The sequence below is a fragment of the Passer domesticus genome, chromosome 12, assembly GCF_036417665.1.
Source record: "Passer domesticus isolate bPasDom1 chromosome 12, bPasDom1.hap1, whole genome shotgun sequence".
Classification (NCBI taxonomy): Eukaryota; Metazoa; Chordata; class Aves; order Passeriformes; family Passeridae; genus Passer; species Passer domesticus.
The window spans coordinates 7,099,758-7,127,015 of NC_087485.1; the positions used below are offsets into that span (position 1 = coordinate 7,099,758).

At 56.3% G+C, this 27,258-nt stretch overlaps 4 protein-coding genes and 1 non-coding gene across 6 annotated transcripts in view; 2 read left to right on the top strand and 3 right to left on the bottom strand.

The window, feature by feature from the left end:
• The window catches only part of ATP6V0D1 (ATPase H+ transporting V0 subunit d1), a 34,496-nt gene extending 26,596 nt beyond the window's left edge, over positions 1 to 7,900 (bottom strand). The window contains exon 1 of the mRNA XM_064387195.1: positions 7,718 to 7,900. Within this exon, the coding sequence (XP_064243265.1) occupies positions 7,718 to 7,847 (130 nt within the window). The 5' untranslated portion in view covers positions 7,848 to 7,900. The remainder of the gene's footprint in view (positions 1 to 7,717) is intronic.
• Positions 7,901 to 8,353: 453 nt separating this feature from the next.
• Positions 8,354 to 10,737, bottom strand: AGRP (agouti related neuropeptide). Its single transcript, XM_064387197.1, has 3 exons — positions 10,551 to 10,737; positions 9,735 to 9,829; positions 8,354 to 9,148 (listed from the first exon to the last, which is right to left on the bottom strand). The coding sequence occupies exons 1-3, from the start codon at positions 10,732 to 10,734 to the stop codon at positions 8,957 to 8,959; spliced, it is 471 nt and encodes a 156-aa protein (XP_064243267.1). The 5' UTR covers positions 10,735 to 10,737; the 3' UTR covers positions 8,354 to 8,956.
• A 2,634-nt stretch (positions 10,738 to 13,371) lies between these two features.
• LOC135279389 (SNF-related serine/threonine-protein kinase-like) lies at positions 13,372 to 18,802 on the top strand. Its single transcript, XM_064386757.1, has 6 exons — positions 13,372 to 13,515; positions 14,371 to 14,993; positions 16,420 to 16,561; positions 16,731 to 16,943; positions 17,042 to 17,179; positions 17,326 to 18,802. Exons 2-6 carry the CDS (start codon positions 14,405 to 14,407, stop codon positions 18,152 to 18,154), a joined length of 1,911 nt encoding a protein of 636 aa, XP_064242827.1. The 5' UTR covers positions 13,372 to 13,515; positions 14,371 to 14,404; the 3' UTR covers positions 18,155 to 18,802.
• Positions 18,803 to 19,426: 624 nt separating this feature from the next.
• TRNAK-UUU (transfer RNA lysine (anticodon UUU)) lies at positions 19,427 to 19,499 on the bottom strand. The gene has a single exon. It is a non-coding gene; the product is annotated as a tRNA-Lys (tRNA).
• Positions 19,500 to 20,594: 1,095 nt separating this feature from the next.
• On the top strand, positions 20,595 to 26,380 carry SETD6 (SET domain containing 6, protein lysine methyltransferase). Of its 2 annotated transcripts, none has more exons than XM_064387214.1 (9): positions 20,595 to 20,851; positions 20,943 to 21,032; positions 21,116 to 21,260; positions 21,739 to 21,880; positions 22,143 to 22,337; positions 22,470 to 22,593; positions 22,839 to 23,016; positions 23,953 to 24,095; positions 24,554 to 26,380. In XM_064387214.1, the coding sequence occupies exons 1-9, from the start codon at positions 20,825 to 20,827 to the stop codon at positions 24,863 to 24,865; spliced, it is 1,356 nt and encodes a 451-aa protein (XP_064243284.1). In that variant the 5' UTR covers positions 20,595 to 20,824; the 3' UTR covers positions 24,866 to 26,380. The 2 variants fall into 2 exon arrangements, with proteins under 2 accessions (XP_064243284.1, XP_064243283.1); XM_064387213.1 differs by having other exon boundaries at positions 20,601 to 20,851; positions 22,836 to 23,016.
• Positions 26,381 to 27,258: the final 878 nt, after the last annotated feature.

Here is a 27,258-nt window from a genome sequence, read left to right on the forward strand (position 1 = left end):
CCACGTCAAGGCTGAAGCAAAGCAGAGCTCTAACCTAGATCTCTGCTCCCCAGGGTAATCTGCAGCTGAACAGCTGTGCTTTGTTCCACCAAATCATGATCAGCTTATGTTCACACTTGCAAGAGAGCAGACATTGCCTGAGTAACTCAGTCGAGTCTGCAGCATGAACCTTGCCACAAACACCAGATCATGCCAGAACCTGGAATGTCCCTCACCTCCATGCAGCCTGCACAGGATTATTATTGATAACAATCACTTCCTAAAGTCTTCAAAAAGCCCAGCTCACGGGCAGCACCCTGTGTGCAAAGGGTTCTGAGCCATCTGTTCTGCAATTGCTTGATTTCTGAAAGTGAAGATAGATGGGAAATCTACCTGAACTATGTCTTAATGAGTTTTTATCCCACTTTTTAAAGCTCTTGAATGATGAACTTTGGAGTCTGAGTGGAAAATAAGTTTCTGACAGATCAGGACTTCAATAGTTTGCTTTTAGCAGAAACTGGAGAAAACATGGAACAAAATTGATCAATTAATATGTTCAAGGAATATGAGAGAAAAGGTCCTGGTAAGAATATTGTACCCATAAGCTTAGATTGCAAGGGAAGGCACAGGGAACTGCAATAGTTGCATTCATATACCTCCCACTTGCAGTTCCCTGTAGTTAGTAGGTAGCTGTGCAGAGCTCTAATGGAAGCTAAGTCTGCCCAAAAAGGCATGTGATGTTGTTTTGCAACATACAGAACTTTGGAGAGGAAGCAGCAATTGCATATCCCAGATCTGCCTTCAGTAGGGAAGCTGCCAAAGCTTATTTCCTCAAATCCAACATCATTGGTTTGTTTTGTTGTCATCACAACCTGAAACTCCACTTTGAGGTTGCAAGAGGCTGCTTTGCTGTCATGTCACTTGATGCTACAGACTTGGTGACACAAAAATAAGTTTGCTTTATTTCCAGGAAGTCAGAGCTGCACTGCATCTAGACCAGAGGCACACAGGCTGCACATTGTGCCTTGCAGGCCCTCCAACAGCTCTGAGCAAGCTCCCATGAGCTGCTTGGCCGGAACATTTTGCCCTGCTCCATGAAGGGGTTGTGCCCCCAACTCCACAGCACAAGAGCCAGCACATTATGTTGCAACTGGAATAAGGGCCATGTTTATATAACTCTTGGAATTCATTTTTATAAGGAAGGCCAGCCACAAACTGCAGAACTAAACTTTTCTGAATCTTTTAGCATCCAAGCAGACAAAACGGAACATATTTTGCAAAAATTGGACCGGATTTATGAACCCTGACTCAGTGCATCCCACGGTGTATCAGTGCTTTACACTAGCCTGTCCTCCTCCAGCTGCTGGGCTAGTCACCAAGCTTCAGCCAAGAGGGTTCAGGAGCTTTTAATAGGACTATTCACATGTCAAGCTTCTCAGATGAGAGCAAACTAATCCCGTGGTTTCACAAATCTGCTGCCAGAAGAGCTGTCCCAGTAGCACGGTGACTAATAAATGGACACACTGCTGAGCAAGCCCCAAGCTCTCCAAAAGCTCAGGTTCCTAACACAAGCTTGGACTGAGCTGGAGTTGGCCTCTGGCAGCAAGAGCAGCACCGTGGCAGGGGCAGCTGCCAGAGATCCCACACTGCTTGTCGATAAGACACTGGCTGCAAGGATTTGCAGGGCCTCTTCCCCAGCTGCTGCTGAAAGGGAGGGAGACCTGCGCCCAGAGCCCAGCCCCTCCACACAGCCTCAACCCAGTGATTGATTTTAAGAGATCCATTTGCCTGTTCTGGCATTTTTCCAAGAGGTTTACACACTTTATGTAACAGACTGAGCCAGCATTTGGCAAGGGAGCACTTGAATGACCACAAAACTTTTGTTCCCTCCTCCCCCACAAAACCTAGGAAATTATGGCCAGGTCACTGCTCCCAGAAAGTTGTCTCGTGCAAGAACACAATCGTTTGTCAGAATGACAATCTTTTTCAGCTGGGTAGGGTAGTGCTTGGGATTACCATGATAAGTACTTACAGCCACCTATCAACTCTCAGATCACGCCCTCTGGTTTTCATGCAGCTGCCTGTACACAAGCCACAAACACAACCAGAGCTTAATCAACACACTGCTGTGCCAACACCTTGACATTTCAGATGACATCTTCACAAGAGACCTGATATCCACACTAATGCAACTATTCTCTCCTGCAAGTTTGCTTTGACGTAACAAGGAACCAAGCCATTAGTCAGTCAGACATCTGTCAGTCAAATCCCTTCCTGTAAGCCCTGCTCAGACAGAGTGATCCATGGCCCCATCAGCTCAGACTTCCAAGCCTTCCTTCTTTCCTGCTGTAACTGCATTGCAGAGCTCTGAATCAAGTTAAGGGCTCAAGCACTTCCAGGCAAGGACTGATCTGTCTTCTCACGCACAGGCACAGAATCAGCTTCCACAACTTCTGAGCTGAACTGATGTTTTCACAAAAATTATCTGCTGTAACCCCGACATCTTCCTCCACAACACCTGGGGCCATCACCACCTATATAAAAAATTAAAATATCATTTGCCATGTCCCAGGCTGGGGGCAATAAAGCAGCCGAGGGATTTACACAGCAGTCTGCAGATGAGCTACATCGCCCACGTCTCCCTTCAGGAGACTGCAGTCATTACCATTTGCCTTGTTGCTGTTTGTTTGGTCTGTTTATAGCCACCTCAGACACTCCTGAAGCTGATTCTCTGAAATCTCGTTCAAGAAGAACTCAGAGACCCTTTGTTCCCTGCAGAATTTAAGACCTTTCCTGTGCCTGCACACACAGCAGTGACGTGCTACCTCTTCTTCTCTGTTGTCAGGCAGCAAATTCATCTGAGCCACAGTTAGACAGAGAAACATCATCTTTGGCTCTTTGCTCCATCAGTATCTCACCTCTGACTTTTCACCAGTTTGAGATGCCCTCAGCACCAAAGAGCAGCCTGTGTTTCTAGCCCATCCCTTCCTGGGACTGAACTCACTCCACTCAGAGCTTCAAACCCAGCACAGCCAGGCTGTGTTCCATGAAGAGCCCCCCAACCAGGCAGCCCCTTCCTAAACTGTCCAAAAGGCAAGGTAACCCCTCCCATTCTGCCTGCATCCCCAGTAAGCATTTTTCCCCCTCCAAAACAGACTGCTCTAAGTCACTCTGCAACCTCAGAAGCCCAGTGCAGGACATCAGCCCAGCACCTAGTGCCGGGGTTAAGGGAGAGGCAACAAATCACTGAGAAACTAAAACAAACAGGGCAGAAAACAGTCTCATGCTGCAGGAGCCGACAGCTGAGGAAAAACAAGATGAAAGCACCGACCGGCTGCCGAGCAGCAATACCTGCCAGGAAACCCAGACAGCAGCAGCATCTGACAAGGGGCAGCACCCAAACAAGGGCTCAAGCTGCACCAGTAATGAGAAGCTGACCTCAGCTGCTGCTTGAAGTTTAGCTAGGAGAAGCTATGAAGCAGGTCTCTGCCTGGTAAAGGAGGCCAGAACAAACAGCAAAGAGCCTCTGCTGAACCCTGCAGGAAGCCAGTGACCACAGTGTTTGTTTGCCACCATGAAAGTGCCATCATTCTTCCAATAAATGATGTTTTCCTGAAGCTTGATTTAACGGGAGAGTTGATGAAACAGCCACAGCCAGTGGTTACACCCATAAAGGATGCAGGACAAAGCAGCAAAATTAGCAGGACAGCATTTTGGACACTGTTCTGCTGCTACACAAGAAGTCAGCATTCGGAGGACAGGAATGGTCTGTACTTTCCTCAGATCTCACCTTGCCTGTAGACTCTCCTCCTTTGGCAGGAAAAAGCTCTTGGGCCCAGGGCTCAGTCCTGCTGCACAGTCCCAACACACAGGGCTCAGCTTTTCACACAGGGCTCCAAGATGTCAGGAGAGTGACAATTCATCATTGTGTGAATGACAAGGAAAGGTCTCCAGCACATTAAGGCCTGGCTTCTACAGCCCCGAGTTCAGACTGAAGCACTCTCAGAGCTCAGGATGGATCTAAGCATGGCCACACCTCGGGACCATCAAGTGGCCTCTCCCTGCTTGGTAGTGCAGTAAAGGAGCTGCACAGGAAAGGATCTGTGCTGCTCCCCCTTCACACAGGGGAATATAATGAGCTCCACCAAAAGCACTGTTGAAGTCAGTCTGGAGCTCTGCAACACCCCCACACAAGAGAGGACACACTGCCCATGTGGTTCTGCTAAAAGAAAAGCCCAGCTCCAGCCTTCTTGGGGCCTAAATTCCAGGCCCACAGTGATAAAATGGAAAATAGACGATAGCACAGCCTCCCTGCTCTTCTCTCATGAAAGGAGATGTGCTGAACACCTCAAAGCAAAGGCAGCCTGCAGGGGAGAAAAAAGATCCTTGGGACAATGAAAACAAAAGCACACAGTGCACGCAGCCTGGACAGACAAACTCCATGGACAGATCCCACTCCTCCAAGTGCACACCACTGCTTACCAGGCATCCCAGTTCCCAGCTGTGCCAACTGCAGGGACAGAGGCACAAGCACCCACAGAGTGGTGCTGAGATCCACAGTCTCCAGAAGGCCTCTCCCAAAAGAGGCCTACAAGCTTGAGCCAACTCCCTGCCACTCCTCAACCTCATCACCCAGCTAGAAGGTGACACATCCTGCTGCTGGGTTTCACCCACCAATCACCTCTACAACACTGGCAAGTCAGAAAGAAAGCAGCTCTCTTCAATGTTGCTGTGGAAGCAAGAAGAACTGGCAGTCATACGAGGCTCATGAACACTGACCTAGAAGTAAAGACACTCCTGGTTCAAGATGCTTTTGTGCACTTCTTGGGCTCTGCCTGCTTTTTGCAGAAGAGAGCTTTGCAGACCAACAGTAAAGCCAGTTGGTAACTTACATTCCAGTCCCAGACTGAACTCTGCTGCTTAAAAGCATCACCACTGCTCAACTGCATCAACAGCTCTTCATTCTCCTGACAGAACATCAGACCCCTGACAGGCCACCACAGCTTGAAGAGCTGCAGAGGACCCAGCAATCTTGTGACAGTAGAAATCTGGGTGACTCCTAAGTTTGGCTGTCCCAGCCAGATTCCACTCAGGCACAGATCCATGCTCACTGCACTGGAGCAGGGGAAGGCAGCTCCAGGTCCTTCACTGACACCTTGTGTCAGAAGCAGGAACTGGAGACAACAGCGACCACCAGGCAGGTTCCAAACGCTCCCAGCTCATGGGTACTGCACAGGGCTAGGAACAAGCAGAGCACCAGGACTTTTGGAGCTGAAAGAAGGGATTAAACGTGTTATTGCTAAAGGGTTTAAAAGAAAGCTAAACCAAACCAGCTCTCACACACACCCTCAGTCCATGGTTTTCTGCAGTTCTTATGGCCAGCCCAGGAGCCTGCCTGACCACAGACAGCCCATTTGGCTCCCTGCTTCTGACTCAGCAATGGAGAGTGGGGTCAGATTACCTTGTGATCAGACCAGCAGAGACACCAGGGGATCATGCAGAAAAGCAGGATTTCCTCCCTCCCAGCAGCACTAAACTGCCAGCCTAAGTCCTGAAACAGACAAGTCAATCCCTTTATGCTTCCAGAGTGATCTGGGCACACCAGAGGGAGCAGCATTTCAGACCTGGAAGCACAACGTCCTCCCAGCAGCCAGACACCCAATTCCCAGAGCCAGACCCAGAACAGCCTTGGTCCTCCAGGCCTTCTCTGTGGCCAAGGCAAGCACTTGCTCCAGGACTGGGACTAACTGCAGAGCCAGACATGTGAGAGGCAGCAGCAAGGACTAAACAGAGAGTAGAGAAGAATGTGTCAGTAATTTATGCCCCAGTACTTATTTTGACTGCTAATACATCAGCCACTGCCTGGATTTAGGGCAGAAGAACATCTGGGAGGGAAAGAAACAGGTTAAAAGTTAGTGGAGCACAGAAAACAAATACTGAAATGAGAAAATCAGCACTAAAAGGACAGAGGAAAGAAATTGTTTGACCAGAGACCTATGTAAGTAACAAAGAACAATGCTCCTTTGAAGAAAAATCCCTCTCCAAAAGGGCACAGTGAGTGAAGTGAAGGAGTAACAAGACGGGCAGTGAATTTGGAAGAGCTTTCAGGTTCTGAATGAAGTGTGACCAAGAGCAGCTGCCACCACCAGAGCTGCTGGGGACAGAACAGCACCAAGGCCATGACAAACACAGGGGAACTCCAACGTGACTCATTCCAAACGCAGCCAGCACCACTCCAAGGCAGAACCAGGCTTAGGCAGCTTGCTTCAGAAACTGAGAGAAAAGAGAAGCTCCAAGCACAGAAAGACTCCAAAGGGGAAGTTATCTGCAGGAAAGGTGAAAAAGTCACAGATCAGGGCATGCTGAGACTTGTGACTAGCAGGAGAGCAGAAGTCACTGCCACTGCTCTTTCAGGATCCACAGCAGGACTGACAGTGACTGCTGCAAAAAAAGAAAAGTGGAGAGTCTGTCCTAAGTAAAAATATACAGGGGATTTTTAAGCTAGAGACTGGGGCACAACACAGCACTCTGTTCCCATTCTGTTGTTAACCTACATCCAGGGTTCAGCTGGCCAGGGATTCCTCTGAAGTGCCAATGCCAATTAACCACTCAGCAATGATTGTCTAGATAAAACTGATGCTTAACTAATTTTTAGAAGAAAAAATGATCCAATAATTACAGTTCCACTGATGAAAACAACCAACATGTCTGGACACGTGTGTTTCTAGTTTATTTCAAGACAGGCCTAGTTTTAATCTTTGTGATTTGTGGTCCAGGCTCTGTACATCAAAGAGTGAAAAGTGCTAAGCAGGTCACTGATCAGAGGAACAGTTGAGCACTAGTTAAGACAATGAGTGATCACAGAATTGCAGAATAGTTTGGGTTGGAAGGGACCTTCAAAGGCCATGTACTCTTGCAATGAGCAGGGATATCTTCAGCTAGACCAGTTTGTTTAGAGCTCCATCCAACCTGGCCTTGAATGTTTCCAATAAGGGGGCACCCACCACCTCTCTGCACAACCTGTGCCAGTGTTTCACCACCCTCACAATTAAAAAAATAAATCCTCACAGTTCTGCAAGTTTGTACACACTGATCTAGAAAAAAAGATGATGGCTAGAAATCAGAATTAGCCTTGAAAGACATCTCCAAATCAGAGGCAACAGATAATTCACTGGTGAATTTACTGTTGAATTTACTCATCTGTGCACTAGATTTCTTTTCCACTCGTGATCTTTCAATAACAGCAGGTTCTTTCCTAGTGACCTGATCTCCTTAAACACTAACAATGGATATCAGAGATCTTAGATTATACCAATAACCTCATTCCAGGCCTTAAAAGGCTTCCTGCCCTTTAGGGAGTGGAGGCACAAACACATCTCACCAGTAACGCCTGTCAAAACCCACCGGGCTCCCAAACCCCGCAGCTACAGCTACACGGCCGCCTCAAGAAAGCAGCGGAGCCCAAGTTCGCTCACACCACGGCATCAGCTGCTGCCATCGCACCCGGGCCGGCCGGGACACTGAGTCAGCTGAGGCGGGTGAGGGGCCAGCGGGACACCGACGGCGTCCCCAGCCACGGGGCAAAGCGGCAACAGCGCCTCCTAAACGCCGCTACCGGCTCTTTTCCCCGCAGCCCCTCACCGCCTCCCCACAGCCCTCAGCCCGCACATTCCCCTCAGGATGGCGGGGAGCGGGGGGGGGCCGCTCCCGCTCGCCTCGGGCCTCCGCCGCTACTCACCCTCCAGGCTCTCACACTGCACCAGGTTCACGTAGTCGCCCTGCCGGAGCACCCCCGCTTTAAAGCCGCGCACCAGCCCCTCCAGGTAGCCGTTATCCACGTTGAAATAGAGCTCCGGGAAGCACGACATGGCGGCGGCGGCGGGCGGGCGGCAGCGCGAGCGCCCGCCGCCTCACGTGACCCGCGCCGGGTCACGTAGCCGCGCCGTTCCCGGCAGCCAGCGCGGGCGTGAGGCGATGGCGGCCGCCATGAGCGGGACGGGCACAAGGAGCGGAACGCGTAAAGTTCACCGTGCCGCCTGCTGCTGAGACAGCGCTCCTGCCAGTCAGGAATACCTAGCTAGCTAAAGGGCTTCGCCAGGAGCCGCTCTGTGAAAAAATGAAGTAGTTTTGTTTGATGTGAAGGTGTTGTAAAATGTGGGGTATGTCAGGGTTATATGAAGGCAGGATGTAAGACCTCTGTGTACTTTTAAACGTAATCAGGAAGAAAGGAGGACTGATCAGTGGAGCAGGCAGCAGCCAGCACCCCTCAGCAGCAGCCAGCACCCCTCAGTCAAGAATATCCCAGAACAAGCTTTAAGGATGTAGTAAGTCAAGATGGTGATGTATGTCTACATGTATGTTGTTAACCTGGTGAAATACTCGAGGTCCATGTATCCTAGAGCCGAGCTGTCTTCATTGGAACACTGACAATCACACCTGCAGGGTCAAAAAGACCCGGCTGAGGTGAAGATCCTTCCCCTGAGCATGAGCAGAAGTTATCTGGAGTTACGTGATTTCTATGGGAATTCCTAACCAATCTTAGCAGAGGGGCTGTGCTCAGGAAGTCACTAACCCCGAACTTTGTGTAAATAGTGGCACAGAAAGCTGTGCTGGGTGTGTGGAGTAGCACCGAGCACCCAGGCTGGGGCAGCTCTGAGATAAACCATCGGTGTCCCTCTGGAGGTGCCATTATGGCTCGGTGCACGCCGAGGAACGAGCCCGACTCTGTGGGGAGCAGCAGCATTGCCAGAACATCCCCTGGGGCGCCCCTGCTGCTGAAACGGGATCCAGGAGAGGCACACCCGGGGTGTCAGCTGTGTGACACTGCCCAGGCCACCCTCACCTTGCTGCCACCCCCTGAGAGCCCGGGACGCGCCGCACCGATGCCGCCGGCAGTGGCTTTTGCAAAGGGCTGTTTTATTGGAGCTGCAGGGCAGGGGGCACGCGCGGGGGCCAGCAGCCGGCAGCCCCGGCGGCGCTAGTTCTTGCCGCAGGGGAAGGCGGTGCTGATCTTCCTGCAGTAGCAGAAGGCGTTGAAGAAGCGGCAGTAGCAGGTGGCGCAGGGGTCGCAGCAGGGCACCTGGTGGCCCAGGCAGGACTCCAGCAGCCGCACGCAGCGGCGCGGGGAGCGCTCCTCGCGGCCCTCGGCTTGCAGCTCTGTGGAGGATGCCTGCAGGGAGACAGCAGGAACAGGAGGGGGAGAGCTGCTCCTGGGCTGCTGTGCCAGCAGTGAAGAACTGTGGGGCAGAGCCAAGAGTGGCTGCTGGAGCTTGGCATTGCTCCTGCCCCGGGCTCTGTTTTCTGTGGGAAATCACTGCTGAGCACTGTGTGCTCTGCAGGCATTGCTGCCTCATCCACGGTGTCTCAAGGCCTTGCTGCACACGTTTATTTTGAAGTACAACTTGGACTTTAGCAAACAGTGCTGTGCCTTCTGCCCGAACAGAGGCTCCAGGGGCTGAGCCAGGCAACACAGGGCACTGCCCAGCAAGCTCCTGCTCTGCAGAGGCTTCCTGGGCTGCACTTGAGCTTAATTAAATGGATTAGAGCAGCACAGGCTTGATCCCCTCTCCTTTGAGTGCTGGAGCCCCTTGCAGGCCTGAGCAGCCTCAGCTCATCCCAGTTCCTCAGGTGATGGACAGATAGCCCCATCCCAGGCAGCACCAGCCCCAAACCCCCCAGCCCCAGGGACACAGAAGGCTGCTGTGGCCTGAGGCTGCCCCGCTCTTCGGGGTGTCTGTAAGCTCAGGGAGCCATACCTGTGGTTCCAGCAGGCTGCCTCTCTGCACAAGGTCACCATCAGCTTCTTGGACCCCCAGGGCCATCTGCTCAAACCCCAGCCTCGGGAGAGCTCCTGCAGGATACAGAGAGACTGGACCAGGAGGCTGCTGGAGGGTCAGCTCTGATTCTTCTCCCTTTGCTTGTGTGTCCCCACAAAAAAAAAAAAAAAAGACCCCACTCCCTGTGGGCTGCCAAGCTGCTGTCACTAACCAGGGCCAGGAGAAGCTGTGCTGCTTTAAGGGGATCCCCTGTCTGTGTGTGTGGGATCCCCAGTTTGAAGAATCGTGTTTCCAGGGCTGTTGGGGTCCTCTCCAGCTAGCTGCAGACCCTTGCCCACACAATACTTCATAGACAAAGGTAAAAGATTGAGAAGTGCTCTCCTCCACGCGGGAAACGTTGTCCTTTATTCCAAGACACACATCAGGGGGACAAACCCATGGGAGAAAAGAGCTTTCCCTGGCAGCAGGGAGCTTTTATACCCCGGGATGGGGACAGAGGGAGACGTCCACAGCCAAGGGGACACCAGTGAGGAGTGTGAGGGGAGGGGTAACCCAGGGGAGAGACCACCAGGGGGTACCGTGACAGGTGAGGGGAAGGCCGTGTGATGGGGAAACGGGGTAACAAACCCCATGATGTAACATGAGCTACACAGTGCAATACAAAACTATTCTGTGCAAATTCCCAGTCACCCAGCGCCAGAGAACAACTAAACTGGTGCACCACAACCCCGGTTCGTTTGGGGCCCTGGGTTTTGCAGCGAGCAGCCGGAGGGGTCAGTGACGAGCAGGACTCACCTGCCGGCCCCGCAGGCGCCTCCTTGCCCTTGCGCTGCAGCCCGGCCGGGCGCGCTCTGTCCGCCCGCTCCAGCCCGCCGCTCGCCCTCTGCAGCTGCCCGCAGCTGAGGTCAGCACTCCTGAGATCCAGGGCGGCCTGGATCCCCTGCAGCAGCCCACAGCACAGCAGCAGCACGTTCAGCATGGTCCTGGGGGGAAACCTGTGCAGAGGGGGCTGGCCAGCATCAGCCCGCCTGCTGGCAGCCTGGCCTGTCCCCTCCACTGCCATCGCCCCCTGCCACCCCGAGAAGTGCCGTGTCAGCGAGGGGCAGCCTCTGGGGACAGCCACCACTCCCAGCTGTTTGTTCCCTTGGACTTGAGAGCCTTTTTTTGGGCCCACTAACACCGGGGAGCAAGAGCCCCCAAAGCTCTGTCATGTGCTGTGGGGCATTCCACATGTAGGCACAGTCATGATCTCTCCACAGAAAGGAGAGACCAACAGAGAATGGGCTGAGATTGGATCTTTTTTGTGTCAGTTCAGGTTCTTCTGTCCCACACACAGCAGCCACCAGACCACTGAGGTGCACAGTGTGTGGCCAAAACATCTGACATGGCTTCTGCCAGGCTCTGAGCCTGGAAGTGGCACTAGAATCTGAGTGCTGGGCAGGGAGATGGACCACAGCACACAGAGCTGGGGGACAGGAGAAGCTGCAGGGCCAGGCTGTCGGCTTTGGGGGCCTGAAGGCTCTAAAAAGTAGGTGACCTCATAGGGAGGAAAAGGAAAGCAAAAGGAGGTGGTATCCACCAAATGTCAGCCAAATCCTTGGAAAGCCTGTGCCTGCTGCTTGGGCAGCCTTGATGTTCCAAACCTGGCCCCAGCAGCCCAGTGCTGGCCACTCCTCGTCTCCCCATCCCACAAAACCACCCCGCTCTTTGCTGGGAGAGACCCCTCTGCACTGAGGGGAGCCCCACAGCCATGGGCATCACATCCCACATGCTCCCAAGCCCCTTCCCCTGGTAAGCACTGACCTCTCCCAGCAGAGAGGGGATTGCTCTCTGCTGCTCCGCTGAGCTCGCTGGAAGCGCCGCTACCGCCCTCTGCCTCAGTGTCCTCCTCCCCACATGTTTACTGGGATTTATATCAGCTTTTTGTTAATTAAGTGCTGTGGCCACATGACTTCGCTAACTACCAGGTAGGTGGGAGTCTCTGGAAAATGGGCTTTGTCTGGATGGAGAGGCAGCCAGTGGGGTGATGCATGGGAGGGGGGACTCCTGCTTGGTGCCTTGCACAGCTGCAGGAAGGAACAGCTCCCTGTTAGCTCCCCCCAAACTCCCAGGTTTTTTGGAAGTGAGCCCCACTGTCCTTGCAGCCCACTTCCCTTTCCAGCCCACTTCCCTTTCCAGCACCAAGCCTGAGGAGACATCTCCTAGTTCCCAAATACAGAAATAACAGAGCTACAATCTCCTCACGAAAACCATGCCAAGCCTGACTGGTTTTCAAAGGGAATGTTTCCTATCTTGGTCTCCCAGCAAGCATCCACTCATAGTGCAGAGCCTCCAGAAGTCCTCCAGCTCCTGACCACAAACCATCTGCAGATTCTCCAGGCTTCCACCTGTGCTAACTGCATCTCTTACTCATGTCTTATTTGGAAAACCTGCATCTCCCCAGAGCCAGGCTCCTTTGGGGAACACTTGTGGTCTTGAGTGGCTTCAGCCAGGAATTGGGGGAATAAGACACAACAGGAAGGGTTCAGCAGGCTCTGACATCCCCAGCAGGGAAGGCTGGCAGCCCAGGCTCTGCCCCCTCCAGGCTGTTCCTAGACCAGGAGGATCCCCCAGGCCTCCCAGCACATCCTCAGCAGAGCGTGAGCCCCTGCTCCAGGCTGCAGCACCACCCCTGGGGCTCTTTGCAGGCTTCCTCTGCTCCTACATCCCCTGTCCTGGCATGATCTGATTCCTGCTGCATTTGAGGGGCAGGCTGAGCAGGCACAGGACCAGTGAGGAGCTCATCTGCCATGTGTCATTCTCCAGCTGTGTGTGGCTGCTGTAAACACTCAGCACCCATCTGTGTCCCCCAAAGCACAACACCCAGTGAGGATCCCCTGCCACGGCACCTGGATGCCTGCTGCACCCCACATGCCTGCACAGAGTCATCTCGGGTGAGGGGCAGGTTTGGCAGCCCCTTCCCTTCCCGAGGCCCCGCTGGGTGCCGAGTGTCCCATGCACTGCTCCTCCGTTCCTCAGCCCTGGGCAGCCGGGTGCGCGGTCCCGGCGCGGTGCCCGCTGACAGCAGCCCCCGCTCGGAGCGCCCGGCACGGCTCATTAGGGGCTGTTCGCAGCACTTCTGGGAAGGCATTAGCGGGAACGAGGGCGGCCGCGCTGAGAGCTTTTTAATCTGCAGCAGCAACATCTGCTTTGTGCGCATCCCGATGGCCAGTAACGAGCTAAATGAGGCGGCCGGCCGCTCGCCGGGCCGCTTCCAGGAAAAGACGGGCTTAAAGCGAGGGAGAAAGGGGGGCCAGGGCTGCGCTCCAAATCAGTGGTTCAGGCTCCAGCGAGGGAGGGAGCGGCTGATGGAGTGGGTTAGTGGCACAGCAGAGATGCCCATGAGCGGGCATCCCGGGCAGGAGCCCCCAACGGCGGGACCCTCCGGAGACCAGCCCGGGCTGGGGGCTCTCCCTCTCCTCCTGGAAGCATCCAGGCAGGCGGGCGGCTCATTTAGCTCATCACCAGCCCTCGTTACCGCCGAGGCCAGCCGAGTCCCCGCTACCCTAAACAGGCAGGACCGAGCCGGGCCCGGGGGTGCCTCTCCGGAGGTGCGATGAGCATCGCCCCGGCCCCGGCCCCGCCGGCCGGGCCCTTTAAGGCGCGATCCCGGAGCCGCCCTGACGTCAGCGGGGCGGGCGCGCCGGGCACCGCAGCCCCGGCGGCCGCAGCTCCGCGCCCCAGAGAGCGCGGCTCCGCCGGGGCGCACCGGGGGACAGGGGTGGGTATCGGGGTGCCCGGGGCTGAGGTCTGGAGGTGAGGGCATGGGGTGGCACGGGTGTTGGGGGTTGGAGATGGCGATACAGGAGTGACAGGGGTGCTGGAGAACTAAAGGTTGGCGCTGTGGGGGTGGCCCGGAGTGCTGGGGACTGGAGATGGAGGTGTGGGGGTGCCCAGAGCGAGGGTAGTGGAGGTGAGCATATTGGGGTAGCCAGGATGCCGAATACCTGGAGGTTGGTATTATTGGGGTGCCTAGGATGCTGGGGTCTGGGAGTATGGGGTGACAGGGGTGCTGGCGATTTGGAGGTAGGGGTATGAAGTGCTCAGGCTGCTGGGAACCAGGAGATGGAGTATGGGGCTGCTTAGGGTGATGAGGGACTGGAGGCAGGAGTATTGGGGTGCCCAGAGTGCTGCAGTTCTGGACACCTGGAGGAGAGGGTATCAGGATGTCCTGGGGTGTTGGAAAGTAGAGGGATGTATCGGGATGTCCAGGATGCTGGGAATTGAAAGGGGGGTGTTGGAGTGCTCAAGATGATGGGGACCCAGACATGGGGATTATGGGGTGCCCTAGGAGATGGAAGATGGAAGTATTGAGATTTCCAGAGTACTAGGAACTGGAGATGGGGATACAGGTTGGGGTCTAGGTCCCGGGATGGGAACTGGGAGGTAGAGTGTCGGGGTGCCCAGGCTGGTGGGGACCTGATGTCCTGGCAGTGCTGGTGTCAGTGGTGCGGGGGGACCTGGTATTGGGGGGTACCCCGGTATTTGGGGGCACCCCGGTATTGGGGGGCACCCCGCTATCCGGGGGCACCCCTTTCCTCACCCCACATTGCTCAGCACCTCCTCCATCCCGCAGCACCTGATGCCCGTCCCCAGCTGAGGGCAGCGCCATGGCCGCGGCACAGGGCTGCGGCGAGGGCAAGATCGCGGGGCTCTACGACCTGGAGCGCACGCTGGGCAAGGGCCACTTCGCCGTGGTGAAGCTGGCCCGGCACGTCTTCACCGGGCAGCGCGTGGCCGTCAAGGTGATCGACAAGAGCAAGCTGGCGGGGGAGGCGGCGGGGCAGCTCCTGCAGGAGGTGCGCTGCATGAAGCTGGTGCAGCACCCCAACGTGGTGCGCCTCTACGAGGTCATCGACACCCACGCCAAGCTGTACCTCATCCTGGAGCTGGGCGACGGCGGGGACATGTTTGACCACATCATGCGGCACGAGGGCGGCCTGGCCGAGCCGCGCGCCAAGCACTACTTTGCCCAGATCGTCCACGCCATCTCCTACTGCCACAAGCTCCACGTGGTGCACCGTGACCTCAAGCCCGAGAACGTGGTCTTCTTCCAGGAGCAAGGGGTGGTCAAACTCACCGACTTTGGCTTCAGCAACCACTTCCAGCCCGGCAAGATGCTCACCACCAGCTGTGGCTCCCTGGCCTACTCGGCACCAGAGATCCTGCTTGGGGATGAGTACGATGCCCCGGCTGTTGGTAAGGGCTGAGGGGGGCCCTGAGGACCTGCCTCCCTTGCCTGGAGCATGGTCCTGCCAGCTGGGTACCACCTCCCACTTGGCCCCTTACACTTGGAGCAGACAGTGACACTGCTGTCCCTGCAAGGAGCAAGCCTGTGCCTTGGGTGCTTGGCTGCCTGGCCCTGCCCTGGCACAGCAGAGTCTTCTCCCTGCAGAGACCATCCCAGCATCCACAGAGATCCCACAGAGTGATGGTTGCCAGAGAAGGGAAAAAGCCCAAGCAGGCTGTGAGCCTGGCGTGGTAGCCGCCAGGAGCAGCAGTGTGAGAATACAGCTGCCAGCAATCTGGCGCTGGTGGTTATTTGGCGGGGCGAGGCAGGAAGGAAATCTGCTCGGGATGCTGCTGTTAGGGCGGAGGAGCTCCGAAAGTTTCCTTTGCTCCATCCCCACCCTGAAAACCACTTCCTTCCCATGGCTCGCAGTGCTTTTCCTCCCCTGGTGCAGGGGAGGTGCAGGGGTCTGGGGAGAGTGTCAGAGGGCACAGGGAGCTGGGCTGGGGGCTCCAAGAAGCTCTGCTGTGACAGAGGGGACGTGGGAGGGAAGCAGGATCCGAGCTGGCTGGCTGGCTGGAATTAGGGCAGGAGGATTTAGCAAAGCAAAACACGAGCCCTTAAAGGCAAAAGCCCAGCGTTGGCTCAGGGAAAGGCGGATCCTGACTTGAGAACAGGGATAGCTTATGGAGGCGGTAGAAAAATAAGCTGGTGGCGCTGCAAAGGGAAATGAAGAGAGAAAACTGACGCAGATGAGAAATTTTCGAACACTTGACTTAAGCAGCTGAAGGTATTAACGGAGCGCCCCAGGGCGTGCTCAGCATCCTAAGCCAGCACATCTGCAGGAATTTGTGTGCTGGGCAGCAGGAGCCAGTGAAGATGCTTCTGGCTCCATCCCTGTCCCCAGGACAGGGCAGCAATCCTGCTGCAGCTGGTCCCTGTGCAGCTGGAGAGCCTAGATCAGTGCTGTGTCCCTCTCCAATTGCTGTAATGTCTCCTAAGCACAGCCCAGTGCCAGGATGGTTGTGGTGGGGTTTGGGAATCAGGAAGCTGAGGAATGACATGTGCCATGGGTTGGTGTGTGACGGGGGGAGTGGAGGTGGGGGGGCAGAGCTCAGGGCTGGCTTTCCTGTCCCTACCTGAACAAGGTGATAACACCTCAACTGCTTTGGTGAAGTCCCTTGAGACCTGTTTGGATGTGGGGATGGGAAGGTCCTTCCCTGCCTTGGTGGGAGTATGGTCCCACTATCCATGGGGCAAGACCTGGGGCTGTTACTTCCAAGGAACATCCCAGTGAGCACTGGTGGGGCAGCCTCTCCCAGGGTCCGTGGGGCAGGGAACCTCCTGGGCCATGGTGAGTGCAACCTGAACTGCTGCTGCTGCTGCTTCTTGCAGACATCTGGAGCCTAGGAGTCATCCTCTACATGCTGGTGTGTGGCCACCCCCCCTTCCAGGAGGCCAACGACAGCGAGACCCTCACCATGATCATGGACTGCCGCTACACCATCCCCCCGCACGTCTCGGCACAGTGCGCTGAGTGAGCACCACCCCCACTGCACCCCCCAGACCCCACCTTGCTGCCCCCAGGGTGGGCGCCCCAGCCCTGGCAGATGCCTGGGAGCTGAGGTGGGAAGAGTGGGCAAAGCTGCTTGCTTTGGGATTCTTCACATAGTGCTGCAGGGTTGCAATGTCACTCCTTCCCTCAGTCTCATCTCCAGGATGCTGCAGCGGGACCCGAAGCAGCGAGCGTCCCTGGAGCAGATCGAGGGCCACGCGTGGCTGCAGGGGGTGGACCCGTCCCCTGCCAGCCGCTCCCTGCTGCCCCTCACCTCCCACAAGCGCGTGTCTGAGGAGGAGCACGAGATCATCCTCCAGGCCATGATGTGCGGGAACATCGCGGATCGGGACACCATCCAGGAGTGAGTGGGGGGATGCGGGGCTGGGAGCCCCACTGAGGGGCTCTGGGGGTCCCTCCAAGCACGGCCCTTGTGCTGCTGCAACTCCCTGTCCCACACAGGGCGCTGGAAGCCGACCGCTACAACCACATCACGGCCACGTATTTCCTGCTGGCAGAGAGGATGCTGCGGGAGAAGCGGGAGAAGCAGGGCCACCGCCTCAGCCTCGTTTACAACCTGGCCAAGGAGGTACAGAGCAGGTGAGCCCCCTGCTCCCCCATCCTGTGTCACCCTCCCCAGCATCCTGAGTCCCCAGTGCAGGGTCTTGGCCGGTCCCCTGTCCTTTTCCTCGTCACAGCCTTTGTGATGCCCAGCTGGGTACTGACACCTCTCTGTCCTTCCTCAGGCCAAACTTGTCAGACACATTTGGCCCTGTGGGCAGCGCCGGCAGCCTCCTGCCCTTCACGGAGATAGGGGGGTCCCGGCTGCCCCCTGGAGGGGACATCGGCGGCCGGCAGCCCATGGGGACCCTGCTGAAGGTCCCTGCCGTCGACACCGCCATCACCAAGAGCACCCCGGCCCTGCAGCAGATCTGTGAGGAGGAGGAGGAGGACGAGGAGGAGGAGGAGAGGCCCAGCACAATGGAGAGGAAGAGCAGCTCTCTGAACCAGGAGCAGATGCGAGCCTTCCTGCGTGCCCACCGCCCGCCCGGCCGCGGGGAGGTCTGGGGGCCGGGGGTTGAGCTGGGGGGCCGGGGAGGGCGCCCGGGGATGGCCTGGGCTGGGAAGGGAGTGGGTGGGGGCCGGGGTCCTCCCGTGCTGCGGGGAAGTGGAGGTGAGCCTCTAAGGAGGGAGGAGGACACAGAGCCTGGGGGCTCCTCAGCAGAGTTCCCCAAGGAAAGGGGAGCCATCCTGTCACCCCAGAGCAGCTCAGCTGAAGTTCCTCAGGTACTGGGGGCAGAGACAACTCCTGCCACCCTCGCAAGTCCTGCAGACACATCCCCAGGGCAGGGGGAGCAGATCAGCCCGGCGCAGCAGTCCCTGGAGAGCTCAGGCCCTGAAGGGGGTGCAGAGAATGTGATCAAGCTGGACCCGGGCAAGAGCAAGGGGGGCAGCCTGCGGGACAGGCTCCTGCAGTTCCCACTGTGTGAGAAAGCCCTGGCCTTCAAACTCCGGCCGGGCTCCAAGGAGAGCCTCTTATCTCTGGGGCAGTTCAACTGCTGCCATGTCATTTAATGCCCCGGGACTGGCCCTGCTGTGGGGACTGGGAGGGCACCCACTGCCCTGCCTGTGGTCTGTCGTGGCTGTGGGGCTAGCGGGTGGCACAGTGTCCTGCTTTGTCACCCGCGGTGGCCACCCTGCCAGCACCCACCCCTGGAGCCCGCTGTGACAGCCCATTCCCCAGACAGGCCTGCCCAGGGTGAAGCAGACTGGGGTCCATCCCAGCACTGGCCAGTGTCTCCCCAGACCTCTGGGACAGCTCCATGACCCTGCCGGAATGGGATGGACCACGACACTTTTTTAACTACTAGAAATAATTTTTTTAAATAGTCTATTTTAATGTAATTAAATAGAGATTGCTATATCCCCCCCAGACCCCTGAGTGCCCCAGCCCCACAGTGTGCATGGCCCGGGGCTGGGCTGTCCTGCCTGCAGCCCCCACCAGCCCCAGCCAGGGCCAGGCACAGCCTGGCCCGTGACCCCAGGCTGTCCCCTGGGCCCTCCCTGCAAATAAGCTTCCTATTTATTATCTCTTTGTTTTCTTGCTGGCAAGAAATGAATGACGACGGAGCATGGGCCGGAGCCGTGGCACATGCGCCGGGAAGGATCGGAGCCGCCGGGAAGCAAAGTTTGTCAGGACAATAAAATAAGCTCGTGGGTTGATGTGGGTGCAGTGTCATTGCAAAAACATCACTCTCCTCCCTGTCAGGGGCCAGGGATGGCTTCCCTGCCACCAGGGGTGGCTTTGAGGGAACATCTGCCTGAGCTGCGTGGGCAGGGGCCCAGGATGGAGCTGGGGCAGCCCCAGATGGGAGTAAGGACAGAGGTGAGAGAAGGCCTGGGCATGCCAGAAGGCAGGTGGAGGGTGCTGCACCTCCCCTTGAGAGCCAACCACACTCAGTCCCAGGGTGCTCCAATAGCTTTCCTCACTCTCAGCCTGGAGCCATTCCTGAGCCCCCAGTTTCAAGCCCAGCTGGGGCTTCCCTCCTTCCAGCTCTGCTGTTCCTCTTCCTTTTCTATCCATCCTCCTTTCAGGTGTGCCCATGATAGCTCCTTTGTCTCTCCTCACCATCCAACCTGAGATCTCCCTGAGTACTGGGTGGTTGGAAGAACAGAGCAATGCTGTGTGGGTCTCAGGTGGGATGGAGCCAGCTCTGAACAGCTTGGGGAGTTGGTGACAGGAAAAGGTGATAGGGTGCCCTGCAGCCCCCACAGGGCCCCAGCAGCAGGAGGGGATGCTGCTCCTGCCCACAGCCTCCCTTTCTTGATCTTAAAGGATAAAGCCACCGCCTGAACAGGGGCTTGAACCCTGGACCCTCAGATTAAAAGTCTGATGCTCTCCCAGCTGAGCTATCCAGGCTCACATTTGGGGTCTGGGGTGCAGCCCTGTCACCGGCGGGGGGGACCCCGCTGTCCTCAGCATTGCGGGGACAATGATATTTGCTATTTCCACTCCCACGCCGCCCCAGCGAGGCTGCCGGCGCGGGCCGGGCCGAGCCCGGGCTCTGGGAACCTCCCCGGGCGCCGGGCGGGCTCCGGGGTGCGCGGCGGGAGCGGAGCGGACGTGCGGGAGCGGCGCTGGAGCTCCGCCGCTCCCGGGGAGGCGGGAGGGCCCCGCGGCTGCGGCCGATCGGCTCCGAGCTCCGCCTGCGGCCGCGGCAGCCCCGGCTCCACCCGCAGGAGGGAGCCCCGGGGGCCGCGGGACCGGCACCGAGACACGGAGCCCGCGGCGGGCGCTGCCGGTGCCGCCCCTCACATTCCATTGCCCTTCTGCAGGAGGGGACCCTCTGCCCCACGGGGAGCCCACCCTGCCAGCCAGCCCTGCCAGCTCGGAAAGGACAAATTATGAAAGCCGAAGCGAGGTGCAGACGGGGTGGAGAGCCCCGTGGGGCCTCTTCAAACAGCTCGTGCGCACTAATTGGCTTCATTAGAGCAGCCAGTGATGGCATTACCCGTCCTGCTGGGGCTGGGGACAGCGCTGATGAGCGGCGGCACAGCCCTGGAGGGAGATCAGAGCCCCTACAGACGGTGGGAGTGTGCGTGGTGCCGACTGAACAGGAGCACAAGCTTAATTACCCTGATTAATCAGAGCCCGCTGCTTTTACCCCACGGCTGGAGCTGTGACCGCAGCGCTGCGCGGCCCCTCGGCAGCCCCGGAGGCGCCGCCGCCCCCGAGGGGCACCGGCCCCGGGCTGGACACGGCCGCAGACGGGCGTGTGGGGGCCTGGGCCCCTCAGAGAGGCGCCGTGCGGAGCTGACCCTTCAGGGAGGGGCTCGGAGCCCGGGCCCCTCAGAGAGGCGCCGTGCGGAGCTCAGAGCCGCCACGGAGGGGCTCGGAGCCCGGGCCCCTCAGAGAGGCGCCGTGCGGAGCTGACCCTTCAGGGAGGGGCTCGGAGCCCGGGCCCCTCAGAGAGGCGCCGTGCGGAGCTCAGAGCCGCCAGGGAGGGGCTCGGAGCCCGGGCCCCTCAGAGAGAAGCCGTGCGGAGCTGACCCTTCAGGGAGGGGCTCGGAGCCCGGGCCCCTCAGACACGGACCGCGAGTCCCCCCGCGCAGGAGGCTCCCGGGCGCGTTTCCGCCGCTGCTCCCCCGGCCCTTTCTGTCCCTTTTTGGCCACCGTTAGCCCGGCCCCTAGGGGCGGAGCTCCCACCCGGAAGGGCCCGATCGGAACCACGTGTTGGCAGCGTCATGGCGTCGGCGCCCAAGCGGTTCAAGGTGCGGGGGAAGCTCCGGGGCCACCCCGGCTCCCGGGAGCCGCGACCGGCCTCACGGCTCCGTCCCCTTCACCCCGTGTTTCCATCCCCAGGCGGCGGTCGAGAGCGGGAGCAGTAGCGCCGACCCCCTCTCCGCGTTCCTGGCGTGGTGCGGGCGGGCCGGGGTGCAGCTGAACCCCAAGGTGAGGCACGGCGGGCGGGCCCGGGCGTGCCCTAGGGCCGCCCTGGTGCCCTGGCTCCGCCCTGAGCGCTCCGTGCGGCCCAGGTGCGCCTGAGCCGGGAGGGCGCGGTGGCGGGGTACGGGATGCTGGCCGCCGAGGAGCTGCAGCCGGGAGAGGTGCTGTTCAGCGTCCCGCGCACGGCGCTGCTGTCCCAGCACACCACCGCCATCCACGCGCTCCTGCGGGAAGGTGAGTGCAAGCTCCTTGAGTCTGCTGTACCTCCTAAAGGAGTAAAGCCTCGGGAGCGTTTCTGATTTGTGCAGGATGCTGTAGGGCTGTTTGATACCAGGTGGGAGAGGGGAGGGCTGGGCATCCATCCCCAAGAGCTGTGCTGGACGGGGAGAAAAGCCCAGCAGTGCAACATCTCCAGCTTCGAACTGACAGGCACCCGTGCTGTGCTGCTTTCCTTGGAGCACTGGTAAGAAAGAGATTCCTGAAGGCACAGAGCCTCAGGCTGAGGAGGGCAGGCTGTGAGGCCTGGCAGAGCTCATCTGTAACTCCAGAGAAGCCATTTCTGGTCCTGGTTCAGCTCAGGACAAAGAATAAAAGCTCAGCCCTGGTCTCCAGGCTGAAGACAGCCATGGAGGCTTGTCCTATTTGTCCTATAAGGTTTTGGCTCTGGAACACAGAACAATTAAGGTTTTGTCCATCCTCTCTGGTTCTGTAGCCCAGGAGTCCCTGCAGAGCCAGTCTGGCTGGGTCCCTCTCCTGCTGGCCTTGCTCCACGAGTACACAGCCAGCAACTCCCACTGGCAGCCGTACTTCTCCCTCTGGCAGGACTTCAGGAGCCTGGACCACCCCATGTTCTGGTAAGGTGGGAGCAGGGGCCTGGGGAGGCCAGGGCTGCTGAGTGTTGTCCTGGGAAGGGAGGTGTCCTGCTGGGTAACACAACCCACGGCCAAGGCCTCTGCTGGCACTGGGCAGAGCCTGAGGGGCCCTCCTGGAGTTACAGCACAGGCAGAGCTAGAGCGCAAGGACCTGGAGAGCACGGGGAAGCTGAGATTTTTAAGGAGGAAGGAGTTTATAGACCCTTGGCCCTAGCACATAGAGAAGCTGGTTTTTTTGCAACAGGTCGCAAGAAGAGCGAACAAGGCTCCTGCAGGGCACAGGCATCCCAGAAGCTGTGGACAAGGATCTAGCTAACATCCAGCTGGAGTACAACTCCATCATCTTGCCTTTCATGGAGACCCACCCCGACATCTTTGACCCCAAACTGCACACTCTGGAGTTGTACAAGGAGCTGGTGGCATTTGTCATGGCTTACAGGTGAGAAGTAAGGGCTTTGCTCCAGCAAGGAAATGGGAGTACAGGCTGTGTTGGAGGCTGCAGCTGCACAAGAATCTGACTGTAAGGTGAAGCTTGCCCTGTGCAGCCATGTGTACCACTGGCTTGTCCTAGCTTTCAGGAACCTTTGGAGGAGGAAGAGGAAGATGAGAAGGGGCCCAATCCTCCCATGATGGTGCCTGTAGCAGATATTTTGAATCATGTGGCCAACCACAATGCCAACCTGGAATACTCTCCTGTGAGTGCAAAGCTGCTGTAGCAGGCATTGTCACAGCTTGGTTCTGTTTTAGTAAGATTTTTGGGAATGGGGGCACAGCAAGGTGGGGTCTCAGCCCAGGGCAGCAAGTCTGGCCTGGGTCTCGTTAAACAAAGCCCTGCTGCGTGTTTGGTTAGGAGGAGCTCAGGCCATCTGAGCTCTCTGCAAGCCCCTGCTGAGCAGCGATCAGCACAGCTCAGGTGCTCTCCTCTCCCTGCTTGCAGCAGTGTCTGAGGATGGTTACAACGCAGCCCGTGAGGAAGGGACAGGAGATCTTCAACACGTACGGGCAGATGGCCAACTGGCAGCTGCTGCACATGTACGGCTTCGCCGAGCCCTACCCCGGCAACAGCCACGACACGGCCGACATCCAGATGGTGACACTGCGCACGGCGGCGCTGCAGCGTGAGTGCCACCAGCCTGTCCCTGATGGTGACACCGTGCAGGGCAGCGCTGCAGCGTGAGTGCCACCAGCCCTGTCCCTGATGGTGACACTGCGCAGGGCGGTGCTGCAGCGTGAGTGCCACCAGCCCTGTCCCCAATGGTGACACTGCGCAGGGCAGCGCTGCAGCGTGAGTGCCACCAGCCTGTCCCCGATGGTGACACTGCAGCGTGAGTGCCACCAGCCTGTCCCTGATGGTGACACTGCGCAGGGCAGCGCTGCAGCGTGAGTGCCACCAGCCTGTCCCTGATGGTGACACTGCAGCGTGAGTGCCACCAGCCTGTCCCCTATGGTGACACTGCGCAGGGCGGCGCTGCAGCGTGAGTGCCACCAGCCTGTCCCTGATGGTGACACTGCAGCGTGAGTGCCACCAGCCTGTCCCTGATGGTGACACTGCACAGGGCAGCACTGCAGCGTGAGTGCCACCAGCCTGTCCCTGATGGTGACACTGCGCAGGGCGGCGCTGCAGCGTGAGTGCCACCAGCCCTGGCCCTGATGGTGACACTGCGCAGGGCGGTGCTGCAGCGTGAGTGCCACCAGCCTGTCCCCAATGGTGACACTGCGCAGGGCAGCGCTGCAGCTGAGTGCCACCAGCCTGTCCCTGATGGTGACACTGCAGCGTGAGTGCCACCAGCCTGTCCCCGATGGTGACACTGCGCAGGGCAGTGCTGCAGCGTGAGTGCCACCAGCCTGTCCCTGATGGTGACACTGCAGCGTGAGTGCTACCAGCCCCAGGACAGGGTCTGTTCAACAGGGGTGACATGAAATCAGCCTGTTCCGCAGCATTTCAGGGCGTGGGGCCCTGCCCTGGTTTTCTGCCTCCTTTTCCCCTTCTCCACTGACGCTCCCCCTCCACTGCCATCCTGGCTGTGTTCACAGCTCTGCTGCCTTCAAAACAGGTGCCAAAAGTGAAGCGCAGCGGCAGCTGGTGTCAGAGCAGTGGGACTTCTTGTGCCAGCTGGAGATGGTGGGGGAGGAAGGTGCCTTTGTGCTTGGCTGGGATGAGGTGCTGACAGAGGAAGAGCTGTCCGTGACCCTCAAGGTAAGAATGGCCAGAAGAGCTGCAAAAGGGAGCACAGAGTGCAGCTGGGCAAATCAGCAGTGCAGAATGGCTCAGTGAAGGGACAAGCACCTGAAGGCAGTTTGGCACCAACAGTCCTGTGTGAACAGTGGTAGGGGCCTCCTCTCCTGAAGAAGCCATCCAATGTGTACTCACATATTTGTCTTTAATGGCTCCATGGCCACTGCTGTTCTAGAAAGCTGTCACAATGTTGCAGGTGACAGCTGAGATGCTTTACAAGCTTGCCAATACCTAGATTTACTGTTTTAATGTTCTTCTAATCCACAGTTACTTGCACTGAGGTATCTAAGCCTGTTTTAGTCTCTTAATCAGTGCAGCTGAGGAATAACCTGCTCCACATGGCTCTTCTGTTCTACAGAGCAGAAAGCCTGATGTACTCACACTGCCAGTGACTTATCCCTTTGCCTGGGTCACTACAGGTGCTCTGCATGTCAGAAGAAGAATTCAAGGAGTATAAGGAGCAAGATGGCTGGGAAGATGACAGTGACGAAGAGGAAAACTCCACCCTTTCAAATGAGGCCCTCTCCAGACTTAAAACCCCTTGCAAGAAGCTCCTTTATGACAGTGTGCTGCTGACCCTGGAGTCCTATGGGGCAGACCTGAAAGCAGAGCAGGACTTGCTGAATAACAAGGAGGCTTACGAGAAACTGAGCCGAAGGGAGCAGCAGGCGCTGCACGTGCGCTACGGACAGAAGAGGATCTTGCATCAGCTGCTAGAGCTGCTTCAGTAGAAACCTCAGTGCCCCTGGCCAGGCCCTGGCTGGGGCTGATCCTGAGGGAAAGGTCAGCCTCTGGCCATCTCTTCTGTAGCAGAGAGGACAGATGGCAAAACTGACTGCGGGTCCACTTGTCCCTCATGCCGCACATGGATTTTTAGCTACCTCTACATAAAGAAGTATCTTCACAGCACAGAGGTGGTTTGGAGTGGCCTTATTGTACCATGAGAGCTCTGCAGCACAAATACCACCTTTTTCCAGAGGCCTTGAGAAACCCAGCCATCTTAATGGCTGTTTTAGGAAGGCACACATACACTGCCAGAACAGCAGAGGATTCCCTCATTCAGCATCAGAAGTTTATGGCAAGAGCTGCTCCTTATCCAGATTAAGAGGGCAGAAATCCTGCTGGTAGCTCTTACCTTAGAGGTTCAGAGTAAATATCTGGCAGGGGGATCTGCTGACAACACTAAAATCTTCACCTGTACATATTTTATGTTGAACATGTTCAAGAGTACAAGCCCATCTAGCTGGTCTTCATGTAGGCTCAGTATAACAAATATTTCCTTGTATTTCCACAAAAGGTATTTCTGTGTGGGTTTGAGACTACTCTGGAGGAGCACTGTCACAGTTCCACAGCTGCTGCAGGCTGAGCATTTGATATACACCCTCTGCTTGTTGCAGTTCTACCCTGATCCCACTTTGGTTTTGCATGACAAAACACTGATGGTTGACAGGCAAAGCTCTATTTAATAAAAATGAGTTTTCTTACCCAGCCCATGCTCTCTACTTCAACAGGCTGTGAAGCCCCATCTAAGAGCAGGGGGATTGTTGCTGCTGCTGCAGTTAGAAGTATTGCAGACAAGCAAAACTCACACTGCACTCATGACAAAGCTCAGCTACAGCCCTGCCTGCAGTGCTTGGGGACAGGATGGTTTAACAGTGCTGAGGGGAGCTTGTTCTGGTTTCCCAGATGGGACAATAGTGAATTTGGGCTGGATCCCACACAACTGCCACTATCCTTCATAGAGACATTGTTAAAACTGCTGTTTTGGTATCCTGTGTGTCCAAAGTAATCATATTGGAAAATGTACATGTCAGAGGAGAATTACATTTTGTATCTTGGTTAAAGTTGAGGGGTTTGGGTTAAAACTTGTTTTTTAGATATGCACAAACTTGGTGACAACCAAAGCATATAAAGGGTTTGAACCTATAACAAGACTTTGCTACACCTGCTGTTTGTAATTGTTTGCCTGCTTGGGCATTGGAAGTTCCACCTCATTGGAGAAGGGCATTTTGAGACCTTCACTTCTAAGAATATATTTTTGGACCATGGGGAAAGCTTGGAAAGGATTCATTTACTAAGAAGAAGTTGATTATGTGGTAGCCTTTTTATCTGTAAGAGAATTGGGGAAAATGGCCTCATAATGGATCCTGCAATCAATGTTACTTTGTTGCCAGGAAGGAAAATGGGGCAAAGTACCAGATGTTGATCTGTTCTTTGCATTGCAGAATAATAAGGCTTGGAAGGAATGTGGATTGATGACAGCAGACTCTCATGTTCTAGCACTAGAGAAATAAGAAGGAAGTGTAATGAAGAGAATGAGGTGGAGAAAAGAGGAAAAGAGATCAGAAAAGGGATGGTAAATTTGGTAGATTGCTGTGATAGTTGGAAGGCCAAGAGGTAATGTAAGGAAATCAGATTTAAACAGCTAAATTCTCATCTAGTAGGAAAAATTCAACATAGTTACTGTAAGCAGAACAGGCACTGGAAACAAATGCCCACAGAAGCCAGGGCACAAGTAATGCTCCAAGATGGGAGGCTCCACAAGTAGGAGCCTGACTGCTTACACTCAACTGGGATTTAGACCAAGAGGCAGCTGACAGGTCCACGGAATCCCCAAAAGAACTCCTGGTCACAGTAAATTTGGGGAATGAAAAGGTAGAATATCTAATAGAGGAACAACTCAGATGTAAATAGGCCTTCAGTAAACAAAGCACATTTATAGCTGGAGCCATAGGAAAAAAAGAATTAAGCCATTCTTCCAGCCACTCAAGTTTGGAATTGGAAAGAGTTTTATAACATTTCTGCACATATCCAAATGCCCAATGCCATTATTAGGAAGAGAATAAGTAAATTAAATGCAAAAAGAACCTTTGAAAAAGAAGAGATTCAAGTACATAAACCAGAAGAAAAAGCCCTGGGGGTATAAGTATAATTTATGTTACAGGATCAAGGAGACCCAGAGAGGAAGAGATACCTATAAAAATAAATGATGGGGTGATTCTTCTCATGCAGGTGACTGGCACTCCTGCAAGATCACAAGCAGCAAAACTGGTAACAATCCAATTAAAACCAGGCATGAGATGGGTAAGATGAAAACAACATCCTGTTAAACTGGAAGCTAGAA

Coding starts and splice junctions, on each gene's coding strand:
- AGRP (XM_064387197.1), bottom strand. CDS start 10,734: ATGCTGAACGTGCTGCTGCTGTGCTGTGGGCTGCTGCAGGGGATCCAG. Junction 9,830..10,550: donor GGCGCCTGCGGGGCCGGCAG/GTGAGTCCTGCT, acceptor TGTATCCTGCAG/GAGCTCTCCCGAGGCTGGGG. Junction 9,149..9,734: donor GCAGCCTGCTGGAACCACAG/GTATGGCTCCCT, acceptor GTCTCCCTGCAG/GCATCCTCCACAGAGCTGCA.
- LOC135279389 (XM_064386757.1), top strand. CDS start 14,405: ATGGCCGCGGCACAGGGCTGCGGCGAGGGCAAGATCGCGGGGCTCTAC. Junction 16,562..16,730: donor GTCTCGGCACAGTGCGCTGA/GTGAGCACCACC, acceptor TCCTTCCCTCAG/TCTCATCTCCAGGATGCTGC. Junction 17,180..17,325: donor GCCAAGGAGGTACAGAGCAG/GTGAGCCCCCTG, acceptor GTCCTTCCTCAG/GCCAAACTTGTCAGACACAT.
- SETD6 (XM_064387213.1), top strand. CDS start 20,825: ATGGCGTCGGCGCCCAAGCGGTTCAAG. Junction 22,594..22,835: donor CCAACCTGGAATACTCTCCT/GTGAGTGCAAAG, acceptor CCCTGCTTGCAG/CAGTGTCTGAGGATGGTTAC. Junction 24,096..24,553: donor AGCTGTCCGTGACCCTCAAG/GTAAGAATGGCC, acceptor GGGTCACTACAG/GTGCTCTGCATGTCAGAAGA.